This window comes from Moschus berezovskii, chromosome 28 (genome assembly GCF_049115385.1).
Source record: "Moschus berezovskii isolate FMDL1 chromosome 28, NW_MosBer_1.0, whole genome shotgun sequence".
NCBI classification, from domain to species: Eukaryota; Metazoa; Chordata; class Mammalia; order Artiodactyla; family Moschidae; genus Moschus; species Moschus berezovskii.
In genome coordinates, this window is record NC_142487.1 from 3,858,734 (window position 1) to 3,886,322 (window position 27,589).

At 35.6% G+C, this 27,589-nt stretch overlaps 1 protein-coding gene across 5 annotated transcripts in view; it reads left to right on the forward strand.

Annotated features, from left to right (window-relative positions):
- ROCK1 (Rho associated coiled-coil containing protein kinase 1) overlaps positions 1-26,880 on the forward strand; it is a 130,273-nt gene extending 103,393 nt beyond the window's left edge. For 3 of the 5 annotated variants that reach the window (XM_055417121.2, XM_088833397.1, XM_088833398.1), the window contains 15 exons: positions 939-1,099; positions 2,086-2,270; positions 4,253-4,322; positions 6,400-6,494; positions 9,600-9,765; positions 11,352-11,445; positions 12,119-12,207; positions 14,775-14,963; positions 15,701-15,860; positions 21,788-21,858; positions 22,054-22,142; positions 23,111-23,189; positions 23,320-23,581; positions 23,900-24,107; positions 25,382-26,880. In XM_055417121.2, the coding sequence (XP_055273096.1) occupies positions 939-1,099; positions 2,086-2,270; positions 4,253-4,322; positions 6,400-6,494; positions 9,600-9,765; positions 11,352-11,445; positions 12,119-12,207; positions 14,775-14,963; positions 15,701-15,860; positions 21,788-21,858; positions 22,054-22,142; positions 23,111-23,189; positions 23,320-23,581; positions 23,900-24,107; positions 25,382-25,388 (1,925 nt within the window). In that variant the 3' untranslated portion in view covers positions 25,389-26,880. Of the gene's footprint in view, positions 1-938; positions 1,100-2,085; positions 2,271-4,252; positions 4,323-6,399; positions 6,495-9,599; positions 9,766-11,351; positions 11,446-12,118; positions 12,208-14,774; positions 14,964-15,700; positions 15,861-21,787; positions 21,859-22,053; positions 22,143-23,110; positions 23,190-23,319; positions 23,582-23,899; positions 24,112-25,381 lie in introns of those variants that run through there. The other 2 variants (XM_055417122.2, XM_088833396.1) reach the window with 2 other exon arrangements.
- Positions 26,881-27,589: the final 709 nt, after the last annotated feature.

A 27,589-nucleotide genomic window follows, 5' to 3' on the forward strand; every position in this document is an offset into this window, starting at 1 on the left:
TTTTGTCACCTAGACAAGACAGCCTGAAAGTGAGATAGCAGACTTACTATATTTGAATCCTGATGGTGCAACTCAAGAGTTTGAGGACCCCAGTAAATTAACCTCTAGAACCTTAGTTCTTTGATGTTGATCAAGAAAGGAACCTCACTGTAGACTGGTATCTTCGAATAGTAATGAAGTATTACACTATCATGGAATCTTTTTTTATATGCGTTGCAAAAATTAAGTTTATATCACAGCCTTAAGCCTCTTGAAACTTTTATGAAACAGTGCTGCTGCTGCTGCTGCTAGGTTGCTTCAGTTGTGTCCGACTCTGTGCGACCCCATAGATGGCAGCCCACCAGACTCCCCAGTCCCTGGGATTCTCCAGGCAAGAACACTGGAGTGGGTTGCCATTTCCTTCTCCAATGTGTGAAAGTGAAAAGTGAAAGTGATGTCGTTCAGTCTTGTCCGACTAGTAGCGACCCCATGGACTGTAGCCCACCAGGCTCCTCTGTCCATGGGATTTTCTAGGCAAGAGTACTGGAGTGGCTTGCCATTGCCTTGGTATACATTAATAACCACAACCTTATTTATTTATTCATTTATTTTTTTACTTTTGTCTGAACTACCTCCATTTTTCTTCTTATACACTCTACTTTTTTTCCAGCTGTACTTTCACCTTCTGGTCTGAAAATGGCAGTAAATAGTCTCTCATATCTTTGGGCAAGTGTTGGATTTGGAAGATTTGTTACATTTTTATGACTCTCTTCCTTTAAATATCCCACTATATAAGTAATTCATAGTGTTAGAACTTCAGTAATGAATAGCTCTAAAAGATCCCAGGATGTTAACAGTAGGGGCTTTTGACACCTATGTGTCTTATGCAGCCCATGAAAGTGAAAATATTAAAGTAGTCTTTTTCATTAAATGTATATTTGAAACTTTTTTTTTAACAGAGATGGAAAAAAAGCTGAAGGAGGAGAGAGAAGCTCGAGAGAAGGCTGAAAATAGGGTTGTTCAGATTGAGAAGCAGTGTTCTATGCTAGATGTTGATCTGAAACAATCTCAGCAGAAGCTGGAGCATTTGATTGAAAATAAAGACAGGATGGAGGATGAAGTAAGAAAAACAATTCTGACTTTCATTCATCTTATAAGGGAGAAAATCATTGTTATGACTAAAAAGTCAGTATAATTTAAACATGGTGGAGATTTAAATAAAATTACCTATATATATCTGTATTCACTGCTATAAGGTACAGAATAAGATAGTTCTGGGTTTGACCTCTGTGGAACTTGCAGCCCAAGGGGAAAGACAGATATTACCATTGTCATGACAAGCATGACGAACTTAAAAAAAGACATACCATTAGTTTGATTAGTATCAGGGCTAATCATGTTCAGGAGATTGATGGAGACCTCATTAAGGGTTTGACATTTAAGAGCTGAAGAAGGAATAAATGAAGAGGGGAAGACAGAGACTAACCTGTGTAAGCACTGTGCAGTGACGGAGAGGATATCACACTGGAAGGTCTGAGGAGTACGATTGGATTCAGAGAATGGCCAGGGACAGCGCCAGAAAAGTAAGCAACAGATCATGAAGGAAATTGTAACCACTGTAAGAATTTGGAGCATTTTAGTCCTTACGCCCAAGAAGTACTTAATAAATATTTATTGAATTGAATTCAATATATGTTCAATTTGGGGGGTAAACTTTGCAGGGCTGTATATTAGAGCACAAACATTTCTGAGTAAACTAATAAACTTAAGTACCATTTAGGAATGTCCCTCCAAAAGTAACTTTTATACTCACCTTCTCCTCCAGAATTTCCATACAAGTACCATACAAATAAGCCAGATTTTTTTTTCCCCCTCCAAGATCTCATATCTGAAATTTGGGAATTAATGTGATTTAACACTAAATTCTGCAGTAATTAATGCATAAAACAGTGGAGACTCTTTAGAATACAGACATTTTCTGTTTGTATAAGGGAATAATGTACTTGAGGTTAATAGTGTACTTGAAGTTTGATTAGTATTCCTTCAAATAATGTCTAATAAATTATTAAATAGATTTACGATCCCAATTATTTTTCTCATTCATAGGTTAAGAATCTAACCCTGCAGCTGGAGCAGGAATCAAATAAGCGACTGTTGTTACAAAATGAATTGAAGACTCAAGCATTTGAGGCAGACAATTTAAAAGGTTTAGAAAAGCAGATGAAACAGGAAATAAATACTTTATTGGAAGCAAAGAGATTATTAGAATTTGAATTAGCTCAGCTTACAAAGTAAGTCTCAGAAATAACATTCTTGATTTCTTTTTTGTGTGTGTTCAGCATTTGCTTATGTGTTTGATATTTTATATGTGTATCGATTATGTACTTAGAGTTTGTGAAATGAAGATTTAGGAAAAAACGTTTTGAAAAAATAAAAGAATTTATTTGCAAAGGTTTGCAAGGGAGCTCAGGCTTTAGAAGGGCAGACTTTAAAAAAAAAATGCAGTTATTAAAGGGGGGAAAAAGACATTGTCAGGACTATTGACTTTACAATAAGTCTGTCTATGGTAGAAAAAGTTTTTCTATATGATTTCCATATCCACAAAAATCATCTGACATCACACTAGAATTACAAACATCAGGAATAACCTTTGTATTAGGGATTTAGTACCTTACAGAAAATAGTCAAGTTTTCTTTACTTTAGAGGTGAGAATTAGACATGATGACCCTGTGTGTGTTTGTTTTGTTTCTTTGGTTCATCTCTGAATGCGGTATCCTTTTTCTCTATTCTTGAGCTGTGATGTGTCTGCTTACTTGAAATAGAGACACAGCAAGGTGTCACTGTGACTTTCAGAATTTGTGTAAGGACATGCTTCAGAGATTTAATGTCAAAGATGGGGGTGCCTTAAGCCAAGTCATGGGATTTTATTTCCCTCAAATTTATGTTATATTCACTTGCCAGCTTCATGTACAACACTGTAACTCTTGTGTAGAATTGTCTCTCAATTTTGTTGACTTTATTTATTGGTGAAATTCTTTTCCCCTTGAGAGCCACTGTTTTCACCAAGTAAGGTGTTTTATAATTTTCTTCTCCCACAGTAACTTGCACTCAGCATTCAACTAATAATTTCTATCAACCATATGCTGAAAGTAAAAAGCTTTTACCATCTAATATGAAAACCCAGCGGCTACAGATGGAATTGTTCATTGTTGAATAGCTGTGTGTTGGGTTGCATTGTGTATCTGACTTTTTGAATCCTTTCCTCTCTGTGAGTGGTGTTTACATATATGTATTCTGTGTATGTACGTCTCTCTTTATCTGTGTTACTCCTGCTTTGTCAGCTGTTGTTATTGCCTCCCTTCTTATTCCATATCTGAGTATTCATTTCCACCCCACCCTTGTGCTTCAGTTCAGTTCAGTTGCTCAGTCGTGTCCGACTCTTTGCGACCCCATGAATCACAGCACGCCAGGCCTCCCTGTCCATCACCAACTCCTGGAGTTCCCTCAAACTCATGTCCATCGAGTCGGTGATGCCATCCAGCCATCTCATTCTCTGTCGTCCCCTTCTCCTCCCGCCCCCAACCTTTCCCAGCATCAGAGTCTTTTCCAGTGAGTCAACTCATCACATGAGGTGGCCAAAGTATTACAGTTTCAGCTTTAGCATCAGTCCTTCCCATGAACACCCAGGACTGATCTCCTTTAGAATGGACTGGTTGGATCTCCTTGCAGTCCAAGGGACTCTGAAGAGTCTTCTCCAGCACCACAGTTGAAAAGCATCAATTCTTCGGCGATCAGCCTTCTTCACAGTCCAACTCTCACATCCATGTGCTTAATTAACCATAAAATATAGTACTAAATTTTTCTTATCGTTTATTTAATATGTTCATGTTTTTAATAGTCTACTTACTGCATAAGACATTTTAAATGTACCCCTAAGAAAGCTGTTCTCTACAAAAATTTACCAAAATAATATCACTTTACTTTTGCATTTGGATTCATCCACAGTTAATATTCTCCTGAAAGTGAACTTCAGTAGAAAATGGTTCCCTCTACTTTTCATAGTATCATTTTACAAGGAGCAAAATGGCACCAGACAGTGTGTCCTAACCAAATATAACTAGTTAAGTAATACTGAATAACAAAGTATGATTTTTTTAAAAACAGAGGTTATTTTAATAAACCTTTTTGTTTAGCAACTTTAAGAAGCAAAGAATAATATAAAGTCTAGTAAAAGTAGGAGCATTTGTTTACTGCTTTCTCTTTCGTCTGAAGACAGTACAGAGGGAATGAAGGGCAGATGCGGGAGCTGCAGGATCAGCTGGAAGCGGAGCAGTATTTCTCGGTGAGAATCACTTTTAACATGTAGACTGTTTCCAAAGCTGGATTAACAAGGGGTTTAGATGTTTAATGTGAACTGTGATTCTTTTTCAAATGACTATGAAGTAGTTTTCTCCCTTTGTATATCCCCTTCTCCACATTTCATTTCTGAAATCTGTGTTGGTAGTCTAAGTTATAAAGAAATGACTGTTTTTGTGCAAATATTTCCAGAATTGCTTTCACAGTGGAGCTACGTAGAAGAGTCTATTAAGAGTTCTGTCTGCCTGGTACCGAGCTCTGGTGGGTTAGAGTGCCCATTGTTGTCTGTGGGTCATGTGTGCACATCACAGTGGCCTTCGTACATACATGTGTAGCTCTCACTGCATACAGTTGTAGGTATAACTGATGTTCGAGAGCTTTTTCCTATTTTGGCTCTGTGTACACTTTATGAATCTGTTATGCTTTTCTCCATAAAAATCATTTTCCTTTTTTACTGCAAGCCAGGTTATTTTCATTACTACTGTTGATGAGCATTTATAGCTGTTGCTTTGAGGCTTTATTGAAAACTCTGAATTTTTGGTTGCCAAGCTTGTGCCCTAACATTTCAGTTTGACATTTAATCTAGCTGCTCCGTTTCTGTTTCACTGTCAAGCCACCTTTACCATGGGCTTTAAGCAGTGTAGTTAAATGCACAGAATTTGAGTTGGCACTGCTGAATATGCCCTAGGAACCAAGTATGAACAATATTGGAAGTAATGATTTCCTCAGTAAAAAATCTGGATATTGTTAGAGCTCTATGGAATTTCATGCAGTTACAAGCTTCATGCTAATAAACGTGGTGACTTTTCCATTTTTTGTATATTTCTTCTTGGCTTATTATACAATCCCTGGAATATGTTTTTAAATTAAAAAAAAAAATTCAAGATTGTTGAAAACCTTTTCCCTGAATATAAATTAGCCTTCATTTTTTCAGTGTGTGGGGGTGACTTCTGCACAGTGGTCTATAATACCAAGCACATCTTCCTGTCCGTAGGCTTCCATAGGGTAATCTTTCAGTGCCTCCATATTTGGGGATGGATGTCCAAGTGATTTGTGGTGGTTCTTATGGATTCTTGATTTTTTCCTTTATAAAACAATACAAACTATTAACTGTCTCTAGTTTTGGTTTATTCTGTTGCTTGTGAGGACTGGGTTCAGTTCAGTTCAGTTCAGTTGCTCAGTCGTGTCCGACTCTCCGTGACCCCATGAATCACAGCACTCCAGGCCTCCCTGTCCATCACCAACTCCCGGAGTTCACTCAAACTCATGTCCACAGAGTCGGTGATGCCATCCAGCCATCTCATTCTCTGTCATCCCCTTCTCCTCCCGCCCCCAACCTTTCCCAGCATCAGTCTTTTCCAGTGAGTCAACTCGTCGCATGAGGTGGCCAAAGTATTGCAGTTTCAGCTTTAGCATCAGTTAGATGTTGCTAAATTTGATGTTGTTATGAGCTGAATTTAAGATTTTCTTTAATTTTGGCTTTCAGATCAGGTAATTTTTATTTCTTCATTGATTCCACATATAAATTTCAGTAATTGAAGTCGGAGAAATGAGAATCTGATTACTAAAGGCAGAGAGGACTATTTTATTTTAGAAATTGTAGATAAACCAGAGCTAGCCATCATTTTTCTTTCAGTTGCATTCTTGTAGAAATGTATTTTTCCCCTAGAGAAGTGCTGTTTCTCAGAGGGATAATTAAGTATACAGTGTAAAAGTCATACCCCACAGCTGTTTGCTGGTCCTCACTATTTTTTCCTTATGTTTTAAACTAAAAAGTGTTGTGAAAAAACGAAGTTGACTTCACAATTGGAAGTTTACTCTGTAACCTCTGCATCTATTACTATGAAATAAAACTGCAATGAAAATTCATGTTACTATGAAATAAAAATAATGAAAATTCATGTGTAAGACTTTGTATAGATATATATTTTTACTTGTCTTTGGTAAATACTTCAGAGTGAAGTTGTTAGGTCATATGTTAATTGTTTAACTTTATAAAGAACTACCAAACTGTTTTTTAACTCCATCAATACACTTATTAATTCTTATCACTTGTTTTGCAGACACTTTATAAAACCCAGGTAAAGGAACTTAAGGAAGAAATTGAAGAAAAAAACAGAGAAAACTTAAAGAAAATACAGGAACTACAAAGTGAAAAGTATGTCCATTTTACTTTAAAACAATCAGTTCTACAGCAAAGATTTCTTAACTTTTAAGTTTAAACATAGAGAGTAGCTGTGTCTTTATTCTTATGGCAGTGGAATAGCAAATCTTACTGGCCTAATTCAGAACAAATCAAACTAAATTTTGACTAAAATTTGCCTTTACGGTGAAGAAATAATTTGGTACTTTAACACTATAGCAGCTGTTCAGAGATTCATTAAATTGTGACAGTAAATTGTTTTCAAAGGTCTCTCAATCTTCAAACATATTTGTATATAAATAGTTCATGTAGTATTTGCACATTATAATTTTTATGTTAGGTAAAGATATTTAGGGTCTTCCTCTTAGTATTGTAAGGCGGATTAATTTCTATTGCATGTGTGCTTAGGGCTTTACAAGGAGGCAGTCTTATAAAGCCATTTAGTTTAATAACTGCTCATAGCTGGATAGTGTAAGAGCAGACATTGAAGCTAGTTTTCTCACATTGTTGTATTGTTGTATGTCTTATCTTTTCCTCCCTCCTCAAATCAACAACTTCTTGTTCTCATTCTCAGCAAATAGTCTTGTTTCCTGAAAGTCATGGGACATCTACTCTCTTCCACTAACACAGCCACTGCCTGTCTGCAGCTGTACATGTAAACCCTACCTTCCTTCTGATTCATGAAAATAGACAAAGTTTAACAAGTTGACCTAAAAGGCAGCTCTTCGATCCCATCCCTTTCTGCCTGTGACTCTGATAATTCTCTCATCTTTCCTTCATTTCTTTTCTTTATTTTTAAATTTTTCTTGGAGTGTTGTTGATTTACAGTGTTGTGTTAGTTTCAGGTGTACTGCAAAGTGAATTAGTTACACTCCCGCATCATTTTTTTCCTTTCTGTAGTCATTTCCATTGTTACGTAAGCATAGAGATAAACATTTTCTTAAAAAATAACCTCTTTTCCTTTAAACTATCTATCTGTGTACAGATAGCAACCTATATTTTGCTTCCTTTTGTAGCACACTTCCTTGAAAAGTGACATGCCATTTACCTTCAGGTTCTCTTCTCTTATTCTTTCTTGAGCTGATTCAAAACTTTGCACCGATTACTCTACCAAAATAACCTTTTTCACGGTCAGCTGGGACTTCCTAATAGTTAAGGACTGACTGCAGCCAGTTATTATCTTCTTTAATAGCAGCAGTTGGCGTCACTGATTACTCTCTCTGAATTTGGTTTCTGTGACACCGAACTCTTTTCCTCCTGTTGAACTGTCTCCTCTTCCTCACCCATCTTTGCTCCTGTGTCGCTTTCCATCTCTGAGACCTTTAAACTATGGAGGGCCCAAGGGATCACTCCCTGGTTGTTCTCATCCAGCCTAATGGCTTTAAATAACATCAGTGTACAAGTATATTCGCCCCTGAATTCTAGACTTGTAAATCCAGCTGTCTGACATCTCCACTAGAGTGTTTAATAAGCATATCATATATAACATGTCCAGAAAAAGTGCCTTACTCCCCAACCTGCTCCTTGCTGTCTTCCTCGTGTCAATATTAGCTGTTTTGTTAGTCCTAGTTGCTTAAATCCAAAAGTTGGCGTCATCTTAGACTCTTCTTTTTTTCTTACATTCTGCATGCAGTCCATCAATATAGCCTAGCTGTAACTAAAAAGCCTGTCCAGAATCTGATCACTTCTCACCACTTTTCATCATTTACCAGCTTGATCCAAATTGCCATCTTCTCCAGTCTTGATTATTTCAGGTGTCTCCTCGCTGCTTCTGCACGCTGCTTCTGCCACTATTTTGCCGCTTCTGCCATTGTCCCCCTACGAAGTCTGGTTTTAACCAGCAGCCTGAATGGAGCACTCAGAGTAAAAGCCAGAGTCCCTCTGTTGTTTTAGAAAGCCTCTAACGCTTGTTCTTTTTCCCCAGTTCACTTATCACATCTCACAACCACCCCTGACACCCCTCACATTAGCTTCCTTCAGAATATTTCTTATTAGATGTTTCCTTTGCCTAAAAGCATTCCCAGATACCTGCGTGGCTCCTCTCTTACTTCCTTCTTTTATTTTCTCTAATACCAGCTTAGCAGAGAGACATTCTTGGTCGCCCTCAATAAAATAGTGACCACACCTTACAGCCTCTTCACCCTTCCTTTTATTATTCTCTGTGGCATACTGTATGTTGTTCATTTCTTTAAATTGTCTCACCTTGCTAATACATGCATTCTGAGGGCAAGGAATTTGTTACTGCTGCATGCCTTAAATCCCAGAACAGTGTTTGGCACATAGGAGCTTTAAATATTTGTTGGACAAAAGAATGGATATTATTACTGTGTTTTGTAGTTACTATATGTCTTCCTCTTTAGGCTTGAGACAGAAAATTTTATTTGTAGTACTCCCTTAATAGAAAGTAGGTGGAAGTCATTCATTTATATAATAAACATTTATTGAGTACCTACTGTATGTACAGGTTACAGTTATGACTGAGATAACTTATCTCTTCCTAGGAAGAGCAGGCGAACTGCAGTGATATGGTCGTGGTCCAAATGTCAATTCTGAAAGGCTTTAGAGGGTAATTCCCAAGGAGCATTCCTAGAATAGTTTATAGTGGTTTGCAAATTATTTATAAATCTTCATAATCTCATTAAATTTCAGAGCTAGAAGGGACCTCAAAAATAATGTAGCTTAATCCTCTTATTTTATGGATTTGATTAAGTTGAGTTCTTATAAGTGTAAGGAACTTGCCTAGTGTCCCTACCCAGTGGGATAGTATGGGGGTAGAAGGGGATCAGGGTCTAGGTCTGGCCTCTTGATTTACAAGCCAGTGACTTTCCCTCTGTGCCATGATGCCTTTCCTTCCAGATCCCAGCAAATTCCTTTTCAGAAGTAGACTGCTTGCCATTGTTCTGTTACCTTTTCTTAGTTAAGCAGAATAACGTACAAAATTTTAGCATCCTTTTTCAAAGTGTGAGAGGTTACTTTTCTAGAAAGTTTGTAATGGGTTCAGGGTTTGTTTTAAGCAATAGAATACTTAATTCTTTTATCATTTAAATAGAATTGTGTTTTTGACAAGTTGGAAGAATGAATTGGATTTGTTTATACTCATCTCTCTCTTAAATCTACCAGAGAAACTCTTGCTACTCAGTTGGATCTAGCAGAAACAAAGGCTGAATCTGAGCAGCTGGCTCGAGGGCTTCTGGAAGAGCAGTATTTTGAACTGACCCAAGAAAGCAAGAAAGCTGCTTCAAGAAATAGACAAGAGATTACAGACAAAGATCACACTCTTAGTCGGGTAAGTGATAGTTAGCTAAGTTATGTGATTAAACTTAATTGAAAAATCTAAACAGGCCACATTTTAAAGTGTTTGGGTAAGTGTATGTGCATGAGTATTTCTTTACACACAATGGTCTACTTGTATGCATATATAAAATAGTTTATATAATCTAAAACAATTGTTAATAATTGAAATTCTTATTCAGTATTTTGGGTTTTTCCCCCTTTCTGGTTATAGATCTTAATATATTTTATGTGAAGAAATATTTAACCTTAAATTCATTTGCTTTATTATCTTAATAAATTGCAACTGATTTCATGGCCAAAATTCTATACAATTCAGAGATGCTCTTTTGGGATGTGGATATCCACAAAAATTCTTTGTGGATATCTACAAATCCATTATAGAGAAACCATTACTACAAACAGTTGTCTATTCCTGAAATGTATAGTATGGTCAATAGATTATGGGGTTAGAAAGGGGAATTAGAGTTTTCTTCTTGGTGGTAAAGCCACCATCAAGTGCTCTGGTGTAAGTAGATCTGGATTTAAACCCCAGCTTTGCCCCTAAGAAGTTACGTCATCTTGGCAGTTTGCTTTGACTTCTTCAAGCCTGAGATTCTTCACTATAAAATAAAAATAATACCTATGTCATAGGATTCAAATGCAGTCATATAAATAGAATGGGGAACAAGTAAATTACTGAAAGTAATTGTTGGAGGGCAGAGAGAATGAAAAGTGCCCACTGAACTGAGAAGGTATCTTTAGACTAAAACGCCAAGGCAGGCAGCTCTGTACAGTCTTTGGACAGGTTAATATGGGTCCAGTACTCATGGAGTGGGTATGGGCAGAAAATGATCTAGAAGCATTCCCGGCTGCACTCCACACCACCAAAGGACCATTGGGACAATTTTATAGTTAACCTAGGGTATGGGAGGTATGTGCTTAAAAATAGGAAGTGTGTTCCTAAATCAAGATTTATGAATAGGTAACTAGTTTTGTGGGAATCAGGAATATGTCAGCAAAGGTCTTCATCATTGTTTGGGGACTACAGAGCATAGAGGCCACTTCTGATTATTTGGTAACTACTACCTACAAAGCCCTTGATGGCATTGAAGTGATTTTATCACACAGTGCAGTCTGGGTAGGGTCAGGGAAGGAACAAACGGGGAGGAAATATATGGGCCCACAGTGGTATCATTTATGCTAATAGCCAAACATTTTAAATTGTCCTTTTTGTCACCATTATTCAGATGAAGAAACTGAAGCCCAGAACTGTGACTTGCTGAGGGTCACAGAGACAGAGAACTAAATATATATTTTTTAGTCTTGTTCTTATTTCATTACATTTTGTATTCCTTTCATTTGTATGACTATGTATGTATACATGCACACTGAAATAATTTTGGGAAGTTAACAGTTACTTTAAAATATTTTTAATTACTTCCACATATTTCAAACTGGAAACCAGACATTTTTATAGTTAAGCAGTGTCTGACCTGTCCTTGTCTATGGAAATTGCAAGTATTTGTTTAAAGATTAATGCTTTAAATATGAGAGTAGCAAAGAGACTATAGAACTTCAACCTTTCTGTGCTTTGTTTAGCTTGAAGAAACAAACAGCATGCTAACCAAAGATATTGAATTATTAAGAAAAGAAAATGAAGAGCTAACTGATAAAATGAGGAAGGCAGAGGAAGGTATGTAAGATTTTTTTTAAAAATTGTAACGTTAAAATCAAGTTCAGAGGTAAATCTTTGTTGTGTGTTAGGGTTTTGAAGAATTTGTTTTCATATGTTAAATAACTTGTGTAGCCTTAAGTATTATCTTGAATAGTGTTAGTCACTTAGTTGTGTCTGACTCTTTGTGACCCCATGGACTGTAGCCCACCAGGCTCTTGTGTTTATGAAATTCTCCAGGCAAGAATACTGGAGTGGGTAGCTATGCCCTTCTCCAGGGGATCTTCCAAACCCAGGGATTGAACCCAGGTCTCCTGCATTGCAGGTGAATTTTTTACTGTTTAAGCCACCAGGGAAGCCCCTAAGTATTATCTTAGGGAACTTAAATATTCTCACCATCACTCTCCCCACAAAAAGGTAAATATATGAGGTGATGTATGTGTTAATTAAATTGATTGTGGGGGGATCCTTTCACAGTGTCTACATATATCAGTTCTTCACATTGTACATTTTAAAATCTTAAAATTTTGTCTGTTACACCTCAATAAACTGAAAAAAAGAATGAAGTCACTGAAAGTTACTATGAAAGTTACTATGTAGTATGTACTAATTTGAATAATGAAGGACATTGTTAGTTTGCAAGGCAGAAATTAATGGCATATTATATATGACATTTTATATAATTTGTTGACAGAATATAAATTGAAGAAGGAGGAGGAGATCAATATCCTTAAGGCTGCCTTTGAAAAGAATATCAATACAGAACGAACCCTTAAAACACAGGTATACATGCGCTTAGCCTTCCCCATATGTTTGTATTTGAGTATCATATATTCAGAAGTTAACATTTACTCTTCATTTCCTTTTTCTTAAAATTGAGATTGTCAAGTCATTGGAACAAATAATGTAATGTTCTTTCTTCATTAAATGTAGAAGTCTTATTCAGGAAATAGGGTTTCAGTTCAGTTAAGAAAGCTAATTTGTCTAGTTATCTGATTAGTAAAAAGTATGTTTTAGATTGTATGGAGGACCCATAATTGACAGTAGGAAAACTTAATGAAGAGAAAGCATATGCTTGACTGAAGTCAAGAGAGAAGAATGAAAAGAAAGAGAAGAATGGGGAGTGAGAAACTTAAAAAGGGGTGGATGTATCATTTTGCTGTGTATTTTGCAGCTAGATCAGTTTTTTACACAAAAACTTGATATCTTATCATGGTACCAAGTCATCCAGTAGTTTTTAATTCTTCAAAAGGTACTGTGTACCTCAGTTGATTTTTTTTTTTAACAGTAAAATATTTTGTACTTATAGCTCCTTACCACTAATCTACTCTCTATCAGTAATCCTTCAACTAAAGTAATCTTTCAAAAATGCACTTAATAGTCATGGAAAATCCTTCAGTGGAGATTTTACTTCTCTCTGTAAACATAGACCATGAAGATAAAGATTAACATTTGTTCTTGTCCATAGTCCAAAAGAACGTGAGTTGAAAGAAAATGAACTAGGAGCAGTATTTACATCATATATGGATAAATATAAAGAGAATCTGCAAATAGGAAAAATGTTGAGTAGAAAAAAGAAAAAGCCAAGGGACACTTGAGAAAAAAAAAGCAGTAAAGATTTTTTTAAAAGGCTCAACCATAGGGACTTACTGGTGGTTTAGTGGTTGATACTCTGCTTCCACTGTAGGAGGCGCGTGTTTGATCCTTGTCAGGGAGCTAAGATCCCACATGCCTCAAGGTGTGACCAAAACAGAAAAGGTTCAACTACAGTAGTAAAGCAATACATTGAAATGGAAACAATAATGAGATATCTTTTTGACGATCAACTTGACAGGTTTTAATGAGTCATGATACTCAGCTTTGAGTATTATAAGCACATCGGGAAAGTTCATTCATACAAAAACAATTTAACAGAAGAAAGCATTTGAATGTGCATATTCTATGACCCAGTATGTGCTCATTTAGGAATTTATCCTATTTAAATACTTCCATAAATTCTCAAAAGAAATATACAGAAGTAAAATTGATACCTTATTTTTAAAAGTGAAAAACTAACCCATACAATGAGATGCAAAGAAGCCATTAAAAATTAATGAAGTAGATCTACATGTAATGACAGAGAAATAGTATTTACTGTGACATTTAATACAGTATTTAGAGAGCAAGTTGCAGCACACAGTGTACTGCAGAATTCCATTTAAAATGGAAACATTTGTATAATCTACTTATACTTTTAGGAAAAGTCTAGAAGGATATACACCCAGTTAGTTGAAAGAAAAGAGAAGGCTTTAGCAGAGATAGTCTTTGATGAGTGATAACTATAATAGCTTTTCATGTTCTTCACATTATACTTCTATGTTTTTTTTGTTAGATTTACTACTGGAAAAAACCCAAATAGCTGTTTATGAGTTCAGTGAAGTAAGCTTTTACTGCACTGAAAAATTACTCAAGGATTCTTTATCCTTGATGGGATCTAATCTACATGGAAATGATAGTGGTTAGGGATTTGTTCTATCTTGATGGAAAAATCTGATTTTTTTTTTTTTAACTACTGCTTATGTTTCTTGGTTTATGTAGCTAATTTCCTGTGCTTTTAACAGTCCTGTCTTATTTAGAATATATTTTTTCCTTCTGGCAAAAGGGGTTAACCTCAACTATTTTTACAACGCCTTTCACATTCGAGAGGGCCTGAGTATGGTGCCTCGTCCCCTTGCTCTCCTACTTGTCTAAAAGAAAAAAATTGTCTTGAGCCTTTCTGCCTGTGTACTGTTTCCTCTAATTTTTGTGTCATCCTTGGCACCCCTCCTTAATACTATTTCTTCTTTGCTCATTCAATCCCTGTTGGTACTTTTAAAAACACACGTGGACACAAATGCAGGTACTCCAGGAAGCCTTCCCTGACCTCTCCGAGTCTCAGTTAGGTACTGCTTCCGTAGCACCTTGCTTGCTTCTTTCTCCTGATTTTCCAGTCAGCACTGTCATGCTTGCTTTCCAGCTCCTCTGCCAGACTAGGGTGTCTTTTTGGTTAACTGTATTTTCTGTCCTTATATCTAGTGCCTGTCAGACTGCTTACATGCAGTATAGTAAGTGCTGAATAATTGTTGAGCAGTAACTGGATTTTTGTAAGCCTATCTGGTTCTTATTAAACATTTGAACAATGAGATGAGTCAGTAATAGTTACTTGCGCTACCAGTTATCATATTCCAAACTTCATTAGGTTCTCCTAATTTTCACACACACAAAAAGTCCTGCTTCCTGATTTTGAAGGAAAAAAAAATATTTTTACTGGAGGCTTAAATTGAATAGCTACAATGAAGAACCTTATTAATAATATTTTAATATCATAATAGGCTGTTAACAAGTTGGCAGAAATAATGAATCGAAAGGACTTTAAAATCGATAGAAAGAAAGCCAATACGCAGGATTTGAGAAAGAAAGAAAAAGAAAATCGAAAGCTCCAACTTGAACTCAACCAGGAAAGAGAGAAATTCAACCAAATGGTAGTGAAACATCAGAAGGAGCTGAATGAAATGCAAGCGGTAAGGTTGTGCGCGCATTTATTGTCACTGTACATACCTCACTATCTGTCTTGTTTAGTTTGTTTGGTATAAAAAGTGCATATTTAGGGTTATATTCGTCCCAGTTTGATTACTGACACTCTAATATGAACCATGATCTTGACAAACTAGGAAGATACTCTATTAACTATATGGCTGGATGGCATCACCGACTCGATGGGCATGAGTTTGAGTGAACTCCGGGAGTTGGTGATGGACAGGGAGGCCTGGCGTGCTGTGATTCATGGGGTCGCAAAGAGTTGGACACGACTGAGCGACTGAACTGAACTGAACTGAGTAATTTTTACCGCTTAGCATCTGCTTGATTAGAAATGCTACTTTTGGAGAAACCACCAAGGGTTTTCCTCTGTATCTTTTACAACACTTTCATTTGGAACCATAAAAGCATTTTCTATTGTTTTCACAGGTGTTTGGGTTTGGTTTTTAATGCTTTGTGTTTTAGAAGAAAAAAAAATACTTTTTTAAAGCAAAGAGAAAAGAAGCTTATGCATGCAGTATATTACTGAAGAAGAGAACTTGCATTTTTATAGTTGTATTACAATCTGTGGTAGTAAACATTCGTGAAGTTTATAGTCAGTTTTTAGTATTAGCAATTCTAGGTTACTTATTTTATAATTCCACTGATCCTTAGTTTCTAATGTTGGAGATTTGAACTTAATTATTCACGTTGTCTTGGTACCTTTTTATCTTTTAAATAGCAATTGGTAGAAGAATGTGCACATAAGAATGAGCTTCAGATGCAGTTGGCCAGCAAAGAGAGTGACATTGAGCAGCTGCGTGCCAAACTTCTGGACCTTTCAGATTCTACAAGTGTTGCTAGTTTTCCCAGTGCTGATGAAACTGATGGAAACCTTCCAGGTAAGAATAATTTGTTACTTCATTCAAGTTTGCTAAAACATCATGGGAATTAATGTAGATTTCTTTTATTTGGATTTCTAACTCTGTCATTTTGTCCATGAATTTTTAAGAAGGGATTTATGTTTCTGATGGCCCAGAGTCTGATATTTGCATACTTAGTGCATTTTATAGCATAAAAGCAGTCATAAACAGTCTTAGGCTCTTAAAATAGATCTGAATGGCTCTTCTTAAACAGAAACCTGAAGTTTATGAATCAGTATTGAGCAGCCCATCCCTATAGTGAAAGTCAAAACTGGTGCTACAGCTCTCAGTGTTTAAGGAAAATTGTACATGTTTTTATGTGTAGCAGCTGTTTAGTGTTTTATGTATTTTTGTGCTTAAACTAAGAACTGTACTTAATAATCAGAAGCATAGCAGCTCTATATAGAAACCTACCTAGTGCTATAATGATAAACTTCAACCACACTTAAAGTTTCAAATTTGGAGAAGTAGATAAAAGCAGTTGGGAGGTGCAGAGAGACAGCAGGGAGTGAAGTAAATGCAAAAGTGAGGAGCTAGGATGTCAGGCTTTTTCTTCTTTTTCCTTTTTTTCCCCCAGTGGAGAATCAATTGAAAAAGAAATACTGACTCATGTTTGAATACATTGTAGTGTGGATTATAGTACATTTATGTCTTTTTAACAGAGATGAGCAGTACACATAATGCAGGTTCAACTTAGAAATTAATAGGTTATAAATATTAAACCATGCATTATGAATTTTAAAGGTATACATATACACACAGAGACACACCCATTTACTGTACTACATATTCTTGGTTCAAGGTCTTGAGAGTTTTAAGTGGTCTTAAACTTGAAGTAGATTTTAATTAATGTATTTCCTGAATAATGCATGAAAAGAAAGATACAGTTCATCACATTTGATATGAAAAGGATCTATGTTAACAGATATTACTTATTTTTGTTGTTGTTGAGAATTTGAAATAAGAAACTTGATAGACTACCTAGAAAATTTCATGTTATTGTTCTTGGTCAAGAAAGTGAAATTCAAAATAGGAAGTGAATTCACTTCTGATATGTATTCTATGTAATAGTCATTCTTTTGTGGCTTTGCTAGCCCAAAATGAGATATCTGGAAAGGGAAGGTCAGGGAATAAATATTTCTTACTCTAATGGTCAAAAAGTTCCTTCTGTTTTCCCATTTTTGGCTCTCTGAAACCTCCAACGTCTTGAAAATCTTGTAGCTTAACTTCCTTATCAGAGGATCACTTTGGATTTAATAAGAATCTCTAGCTTCAGCAGTTGTTTGAGCACCATTGTAAAGTTCTGACCCAGTCATCAGTTAATAAAGAGTATGACATGGGAATTTCTGGCGGTTCCAGTCGTAAGGGCTTTGTGCTCTCACTGGAGAGGTCCAGCGTTCAAAAGTTTTTTTGTCTTTATTCCATCCATTTCCCTTCAGCTTTGTTTATAATGTCTTACTATGTATGTCTTCTTTCACTTTTCACTTTCACACATTGGAGAAGGAAATGGCAACCCACTCCAGTGTTCTTGACTGGAGAATCCCAGGGATGGGGGAGCCTGGTGGGCTGCCGTCTGTGGGGTCGCAAAGAGTCGGACACAACTGAAGTGACTTAGCAGCAGCATGTATGCCTTGGTTTTCTTTGTATTAGATTAAACATTTCAGAGACTGACTTGGTGAATACTGTCTAGAGGATCTGAATTGAGAAATGAGGTTGGGGGAAGGTAATGAGTTTTATTTCATCCTGGCTTATTCAGGAAGGCTAAACTCGAAGCATCATCAGGTGGTTTGACTGGCAAACTTAGGTGAGATATTCATTTAGATTTCAGAATTCTGATCTAATTAGTCCATTCAGGAGGATCAGTCAGCAAAGAAATTTTTAAATGGTTCTACTGGTTCCATTCTGAGTATATTACTTAGTATAGCCGTGTATTTTCAGAGATTTTTGCTTTTAAGATTTTCAAAGTTCAAGTGGAGGGGGAAAAAGGTGTTAATGGCCATTCTCCATTGACCAGTCAGGGTATCTCTCTATTACTGTGTTCTGAATTTGAAATTTTACAAAGGTCTCTGCAGTGCTGCACCTTTTCATATCGGAGGCTGTGACTTTCACACTGGAGGTAGAAATTATGGATAAATATTATCAAAGTTACTTTACCTCTGTGTCAGATACCTTACTGCTTGCTGCTGCTGCTAAGTCGCTTCAGTCGTGTCCAACTCTGTGTGACACCATAGAGGGCAGCCCACCAGGCTCCCCTGTCCCTGGGATTCTCCAGGCAAGAACACTGGAGTGGGTTGCCATTTCCTTCTCCAATGCGTGAAAGTGAAAAGTGGAAGTGAAGTCACTCAGTCGTGTCCGACTCCTAGCGACCCCATGGACTGTAGCATACCAGGCTCCTTCGTCCATGGGATTTTCCAGGCAAGAGTACTAGTAACTTGAAAGTCTATATTAAGTCTTATCGTTTACTAGACCTCTGGCAAATAAAGTTAAGTTTTTGCGGTCGTATCTAGAAAGAATTGTAAAAAGTTTTGGCATTCATTCTTAATATGAGAGTTACCTATCATTCACAAGTCTGAAAGATTTTTTGAAGGTAATGATATATTTTATTTAGTTTGGAAGACTGATCAATGATTGGAGATAATCAGTACATCTGAATTCTTGAGCATTGATTGATTTTTTTTTCTTTTTTATATCACTTCTCAATTTAAATTTTTTGGAATGGTTCTTTAGCTGTGTTTCCTAACTTTGGTAGTCTTCAGAGATTAGCCTTGATGTTTGAATTGGCTTTATTTGATACTAATTTACACCTCTCTCTTACGTTATCCTCTTTCTTATGAGTTACATATAATTAACTCTTAAAGGAGTTAATTGCTGATATTGCAATAATACAAATCTAAATTATTTTTTAAGTTCAAATTGCTCTACAAATAAATGAAACCTGGGACCAAGTTTTTTTTTTGTACTTCTGTAGTATGTTATTGCGGAGAAGGCAATGGCAAGCCACTCCAGTACTCTTGCCTAGAAAATCCCATGGATGGAGGAGCCTGGTGGGCTGCAGTCCGTGGGGTCGCTCAGGGTCGGACACGACTGAGCGACTTCACTTTCACTTTTCACTTTCACACATTGGAGAAGGAAATGGCAACCCACTCCAGTGTTCTTGCCTAGAGAATCCCAGGGATGGGGGAGCCTGGTGGGCTTCCGTCTATGGGGTCACACAAAGTCAGACACGACTGAAGTGACTTAGCAGCAGCAGTATGTTATTGATGATAATCTAGACTTAGAAGTCCTTAGCATTTATTTATCTGGAGAAGCTGATTTCTGTTTGTATTGTAAAAGAATTTAGAATATTATACTTTCAGTTTGTCACTTAGGTCACAGGTGGTCATAGTTTTAAAGGAGGTACTTACATACTAAAAAAAATTTTAAAGAACTGCATAAAAAACTGGTATATTAGGTTGTATATACGACAAGAGTCAGTAATTTTTTTTAAGCACTGAATTTGTTTTACCTGCTTCTCTGAAGGGAATTCACTGGAAGGAAAGACTGAAATTCCGTTATAACATTGTTGGCAAAAACCAATTTTATTTTTTTATTTTTATTTTTTTTTAAAAAACCAATTTTAAATTGGCAAAAACCTTCATATATCTTCAGCACCTTTTTTGAGTTTCTGATTTCTTCATTTTATTTCAATTAGGGTAGATATAAAATTGGGCTTATTTAATTCATAAAATGCCTTTGATGTATAAAATTTCTATAGGAACACTGAAATGGCACCATACAACAATTCATTGAATATATATTTCAGTCAGTATATTCAAAGAAAACACTGGCAAATTAATCTAAACTTAGAACCAGAAAGCTTATATATTTCTGGCACTTATTCTCATAGAGAAGTAGCTTGGAAGGAGGATATTTTGACATACATAATTTTGTATAAATGTCAAAAGATTTCCATGGCTTTTATGTCTTTTATTTTTAGTGAGGAATTACTGGTATGAAATGGACTTTGGCACACTGAAGGGAATTTTTCCTAGCAATAACTTTTCCTTTTGTAAATTAGAATATTTGTGAATGATCAGCAGCCTTCTGTATGTTATTGAATATAAATTAGCCCTGTGGTTTTTAAATTACTACCATTATTTAAATAGAGGGTGACTTGACTTGGCTAATTAAGAAAGAAAGAACTGCAGAATAATAATTTTTTAAAAGGTGTATCAGGTACTACTCTGTGTGTAAGATCACTTGGGGTATATATATATATATATATATTTTTTTTAAGTGTTAGGATGTGGTACCCTGCTCTCAAACTTTCCAAGGAACTGCCTAATGGGACAGATTAATTATTGATGAACAAAATAATAATGCCAACTAAGAAAAAAGTAGGGATAAGAAGAGGATCACTTTGAACTGAAGTTTCTCATTATTTCTTCCACTTTAACAACTAAATGAAGGAGAATAACAAAATCAAAGGCCATTAGGTCCATGGAAGAAGCTGAAACAAGATCCTCACTCCTGATTCAATTAACTGCAAAGCTTGTCTAAGGAAAGATTAGCACCTTGCTCTAGGAATTGAAACTCAGAAATCAGATTGTCTGGGTGAACCCTGGAGCTTTGCCAGTTGCTAGGATTACCCTAGGACAAGTCAGTTCACCTTGCTAAGCCTTAGTCTCTTCATTTGTACGTGGAGGATGAAAGGAGGACCCATCTTATCCTATATTACTGAGAATGTAATATCCTATGTTCATGAGGTTATATATAGATTATATATGAGGTATTACTTGCACTTGATAAATAATAAATATATAGCAAATGTTACCTATTATCATTACTTTAAGACCAAACTGTTTTACAACTTTTAAGTTACACAGAGGAAGGTAATATATATTCCCCTTAGGGTCATGATTTAAACAATGGCATAATATCACATTATAGCATTGTACCTTAAAGTTGGTTGCTTTTTTTCTGTGTTTCAAATATAACAGATCTAAAAAATACATTTATGGTCTTATCTCTCACCTGATATAAAATAATAATTTCTAAATTAAATCATAAATATTAATTATATTTAGTATGTATTTAATATATTTAAATGTTAATGATAATAATTATAAAATGCTTTGATTGAATTAGTCAAAGAGTTTCTGGTGGGCACAAACTGGTAAAACATTAGCAGTTTTACCTGCTGAATTCTGTGTTCTTTTACTGTTTATTCTGATACTACAAACTTCAAAGGCTTTATACCTCTTTAGTTTGCTAAGAATTGTAATTGGACTTACCACTAGAATTAGGGAACCCCTCCCCAACCAAATTTGGACACTTTTAATGAAATTGTTATAGATGTTTTACCAGAAAGTTTATCAGAATATTGTACTGAGAAAACAAATAAACTGCTTGTCTCTTATTCTTTATATCTAGTTGGTTCTGCCTGCATTCCTTATTTATTTATCTTCTATTCTTATCTTCTGTGAGTAATAGGACACTTCTGTACTTTTGCTTGCTCTTCTTTCTCGTGTAAATCATGGCTCTGACTTGTTCCACTTGCTGCATTTTTTTTTTTTTTGGCTCAGTACTTTTATATCAATGTTAAGTGATATTTAAAGTCTTCTGTATCATACCCCATTTAAGCTGCAATCCATTCCAGTCTTGCCTGGCTGTTAAGGGTATTGTCATTATTTCATACTTTTATGATTGGGTACTGAAAGTTAATTTTATGGGGAAAGTGGCTTGGAATTTTTTTCTGCAATTTTTGTATGGCCATTAAAGTTGATTTGTGTGATTGAAGCATGAAAGAGCAGATTTTAGCACTTGTTCATGTAGCTGTGTTCCAATGCCTGCTGCTGCATGCTGTCAGACAGCTTGTAATAGCTTTTCCTTTTGTGACAGAATACTATGTATTTTTTTCCTTCTAGAATCAAGAATTGAAGGTTGGCTTTCAATACCAAATAGAGGAAATATCAAAAGATACGGCTGGAAGAAACAGGTACCATATAACTCATTTTTTCTAGTTGATATTTTGTTGTATATTTTATTTTTAAATCATAGAACTTATATTAATTGTCATTGTTTTTAGATTGATACAGTATAATCTAGACATAAAAGGCAAGTATTATACTTACCACTTTAAACCAAGTTAATACTGCTGTTTTCTCTTTCCCTTGTTTTTTTTTCATTTTAGTATGTTGTGGTAAGCAGCAAAAAAATTTTGTTCTATAATGATGAACAAGATAAGGAACAATCCAATCCGTCTATGGTATTGGACATTGAGTAAGTTGCCTTTTATTCACTCTTAACTCTGTTGAGTGTTAAATTATTTTTAAACTTACCATTTAGTTTATAGTTTTTATAACTATGTTATAAACTTCTTTCCCTAACAAATTTAAATAACAGCTTTATATTAAATCCTACTTTTATCAAAATATGAGAGAGAAAATATTGCATACCTGATTGATGTATTCGAAAAGCATTTTTTGTAAATGTCAAGTATTTATTGGTATTACAATCGTAGAACATCTCAAAAAGTATATAATTATGTTGGTCATTAATAATAGGTCAAAGAGGCCCAAGCTAAAACACAGAGAAGTTCCAGCACAGGGATCCCTCATGCCCTGTTGTAGCCTTAGGAAGCACCCTTCCTGTGCCCTCCTCTGATCCCTGGCAGCCACTAATCTGTCCTCCATTTGTGTAGTTTTGTCACTTCAAGGATGTTATATAAATGGAATCAAATAGTATGTAACATTTGAGATATGCTATTTCACTCAGTGTAGTTCCCTTGAAGTCCATCCAAGTTGTAGTTTTTTTTCTTTTCTTGATTGAGTGTTCTGTTGTATGACTATATCAAGAGTTTGTTTAACCATTTATTTGAGTTTTTTCTAATTTTGGCCTATTAAAAATAAAGCTGCTTTGAACATTCATGTACCAGTTTTCATACAGATTTGTAAGAAATTGCCATACTCTTTTTTTCCAGAGTGGCTCTGTAGTTTTACCTTTCACAGTTGTATGAATGATCTGGTTTTTCTGTATCACCACCAGCATTTGGTTTTCTTACTATCTTTATTTAAAAAATTCTGATAGGTGTATAGTGAAACTAACTTTGATTTTAATCTACATTTCTCTAATAACTAATCTTTTCCTATGCTTATCTGCTACCTCTGTGTTTTTTTCAGTGAAATACCTGCTTTTGTCTTTTACTGTAAATGTGTTTTTATAATTGCCTACATCTTATTTCATTTTAGTAAATTGTTTCATGTTCGTCCTGTAACACAAGGAGATGTGTACAGAGCTGAAACTGAAGAAATTCCTAAAATATTCCAGGTAAAAATCTGAAGTTATAATTGTAGCAGATCCTTTACCTAAGTAATAAGTGTATTTGTGAAGTAAATGCATACATTTGAAACTTGTATCCAGACTTTTTTGATCTTCTGTTTACCATTTCTGAATGTAGATACTATATGCAAATGAAGGCGAATGTAGAAAAGACTTAGAGGTGGAACCAGTACAACAGGCTGAAAAAACAAATTTTCAAAACCACAAAGGCCATGAGTTCATTCCTACACTCTACCACTTTCCCGCCAACTGTGAGGCCTGTGCCAAACCTCTCTGGCATGTTTTTAAGCCACCCCCTGCCCTGGAGTGTCGACGATGCCATGTTAAGTGCCACAGAGACCACATAGATAAGAAAGAGGACTTGATTTCTCCATGTAAAGGTAAGGTGTGCAAGTGATTCTTACACCATTGAATAAGATAACTTCTTCAAGTGTAGCACTTCCTGTAACAAGTTGAAAAGAGATAAAAAGATGTAATATTTTGGCACTGGTGGAGCCACATATATATTTCTGATTTTACTTCATTTTTACTAGGTTATGACTAATGTTTTCTCTTTAAATTTTCTGACTTAATTAAAAAGAGAAGATATTGTCCAAGCTTAATTAAGCGTAGTAAATGTTTTCAAATTTTTAAGAACCTTTGAGAAGTCTCCTTTAAGTATTATGTGACTTTGATTGTGCTCTTTTTTCTTAAAATAGTAAGTTATGATGTAACATCAGCAAGAGATATGCTGCTACTAGCGTGTTCTCAGGATGAACAAAAAAAATGGGTAACTCATTTAGTAAAGAAGATCCCTAAGAATCCACCATCTGGTTTTGTGCGTGCATCCCCTCGAACACTTTCTACAAGGTCCACTGCAAATCAGTCTTTCCGGAAAGTTGTCAAAAATACATCTGGAAAAGCTAGGTAAGGATTGAAATGTTCACCTTTCTCACGCTAAGTGACTGGATACTAGCTATCAGAACCCAAAATCAAATTGTTCTTTTCCCTGTAAAAGGCATCATTTGTAGTTGGGTCTTTATATGTGACTTAAAACGACTTTACAAAGTAGTTTAACTGATTCCTGTTTAAAGTTCAGAATATTTATAAATATCCTATTTATTTAGTTCCATGTCAGGTTTTATTGTCATTGGTTATGTTATACATGGTACATATTTCACCCTTAATGTTTTAAACAGCTGTTTATCCCTTCTTAATATAAACAGGTTCATGTGAAACTTTGTTCATCTTATTTTTAGCTATGTTAGCATAGATTTTTTTAAAAAATCAAAATTATTTGACGTTATCATTGTTACAAATAAACTTTTCAGTTTAGTACCCTTTTTTTCTTCTTTTTCAGGGAGGGTAGTTTACTTTCAACAAAATTTAAAAAAAAGTTTATATGGGAAAATGAACAATTGCAGGGCATAATTAAACCCTTTCTTGAGAAGTGGCTATTGCCATCTTCAAAGTTCTCTAATGCATGGAACCTTGGGACACAGAGAAATTAAGCAGCTTGCACAGATCACACAGCCAATTTGTGGCATAGTCATTGGAACCCATTTTTATCTGTTTCTAAGCCTATGTTTTTTCTCCTATATCAAATACCAGCTTTCCCTTGAGTGTTAACCCTCTACTGAGAGGGATATTTGAGTCTAGAACTAATTTGTCTCTGCTAATGTCACCCAACTCTTCCAAGCAGGCTTAAAACCATCTTTAATTTATCCTGTTTCTTTCATTCTGTATTATCAGTTCAGTTCAGTCGCTCAGTCGTGTCCGACTCTCTGCGACCCCATGAATCACAGCACAGTATTATCAGTATCCAAGTCTAATTCTTTGGATTGACTCACATCCATTCCTCCTTTTGTATTCCTCAGCTGCCATACTGTTCCAGTGCTTTATCACCCCTCTCCGGCCTTCTTTGTATAGAACCCTGTATCAGCCTCTCCTGTACAGGATAAAGGCTGAATAAATCTAAAGTACTTAAAATTGGTTTACAGCTTTGTAGGGGGGATAATGTGTTTGAAACAGTAGAAGCAGAAAGGAGATAATGGTGTATTTTTTCCCTTTTCCTGTTTGTCAAATGTTGTGTATTACTTAATTATTATATATAATGTATGTGTACCTTTCCTTTCAAGTTTTGTTTTTTGTATTTATCAGCTGAGCACATTACTTACAATTTTTATTCCCCTCCCCCCCAGCAGTTAACCACGTGACCTAGTGCCTTGTGGAATTGTGTGGGATGCTACCTGATGAAGCAGGCGTCTCTAACCATGCAGAGCAGACAGGCTGTTCCTTTGACACAAATATCACAAGCTTCAGGGTTAAGATTGCTGTTATTCTGTCCTTGCTTTGGCACAAAAGCACACTGAGGATTGTTTTGTTTTGTTTTTTGTTTTTTTATTGCGGGTTTGCCTACAGGTAGATTAGATTAATTATTACTATGTAATGCAAGTACAATTGATGGAAAGCTTAGCTAGATATATTTTTTTAAAAAGGTGCTGCCTTTTTGAATTTCTAAGAAAACGCCTGTCAATCATGATAGAACACAGTTTTCCTCATACCAGTGAGAGGAAGAGACTTTCACTTTCAAGTGGAATGGCTGTCACTATCAAGATCAGCTCATGGAAGGAGTAAAGAAAATATCTCAAAATGAGACAACTGAAAGTTTTTTTAAAAAAATGACTTCAGTTTTCGTGCTCTTGCAAGACTATACAAAACTATTTTAAGAAAGCAGTGATATCACTTGACTTCAGTGCCCTCACTGTAGAATTTAAAAGCCTTACTGTTGATTGCCCATGGTGGACTTGATGGAAAATAAATATCTACATTATGCTTTACAAAATACTGTATGTGTTTCAGCAAGTTTGTAGATTGGGGAATGGGAGAAGGCAAAAAAAAAAAATTTACATTTAATCTATGCATTTTTGCCAAGCCATATTGAGTTATTTTTACTACTAGAGACATTAGAAACTAACTGTACAAAAGAACCAAGTTTAAAAGCATTTTGTGGGGTACATCATTTCTGTAATTGTATAATGTGTTTCTCTGTGGTTTTGAGTGATAAAGACATTAAGTTAACAAACATATAAGAAATGTATGCACTGTTTGAAATGTAAATTATTCTTAGAACACCTTCAGTGGAAGTTGCATTGCCCTTTTAGTGCCTTAATTTGAGAGAATTATTTTACTGCTATGACTATAAAATTTTCTAAAAACATATTTTCAAAAAATTATGTGTGTCCAGGGGTTTTTTCATTGATAATTGGTTTAATTTAAAATATTTAGAGGTTTGTTGGACTTTGATAAATTGATACAATCTTTGCATCAAACTACCTGCTTAAATAATGAATGACTTTATAAAACTCTGCAAAAATATGTAGAAGGTTGCACCCAGTATAAAAGAAAATTATGGCAATACATCTGTGATGTTTTCCAGTTAACATAGGAATTACCAGATAAATACTGTTAAACTCTTGTTCAATAACAAGAGTTGATTCATATGGGCAGTATGGTTTATTGTTTATTTTTTTAACCAAATACCTCCTCAGTAATTTATAATGGCTTTGCAGTAATGTCTATCAGATAAGAAGCACTGGAAAACTGATTCGTCTCTAGGATGATATGCATGTTTCAAGTGGTATTGAAAGCCGCACTGATGGATATGTAATAATAAACATATCTGTTATTAATATGCTAATGACTCTGTGCTCATTTAATGAGAAATAAAAGTAATTTATGGATGGAGACCTTTAATAATGACTGCTATGGTGTTTTCTCAAGGCTGAGATGAATAGAAACCATACTATAAATTAGTCCCTGACTGCATACAATTGTTTGTAAAATCTCATGACTAGATTAAAGTGAATTTTTGAAAGATAAAACTGGTTTGTGCTATAAAATAAGAGTGGCTACAGTTGAAATGAAAAGTTGGCTAATGTCTGTTAGAAACAGTTCTCCATGAGTGTCTTAAGTTTCTCACATCCGGAGAGCGGAAGCTTTGACAGCCTTTGTCTTTGTCAAGGAGATTTATATAGTGAATAGCCTTGGGAGATACTGTGTTTCCATCAGAGAGAAGGCAGGTTTGCTTACTGTTGTATAATAAACATAATGTTTCTCCCCAGGGCAAAAGTTGGGCAGGGTTACTTGTGCTTATTATAACAGATTCAGGTACCCTAAACTCTGGACTCCTCAGCTGTGATGCAAACCCACCCCACTGCATGCTCAGCAATCCCCTGGACCACTCTGCATCGCCCCTGTGGAACTCAGAGGGCAAGGGAACTGATGGGAACGTGAAGCTTATGCTGCTTGCTGTGCTGTTAAGTGTAAAGTCATTTGGCTTCGACCCAGGATCCATAAATTGATGGTGGGCTGACTTGTAGCATGCAAGTGAACCTCAGATCCTTCAC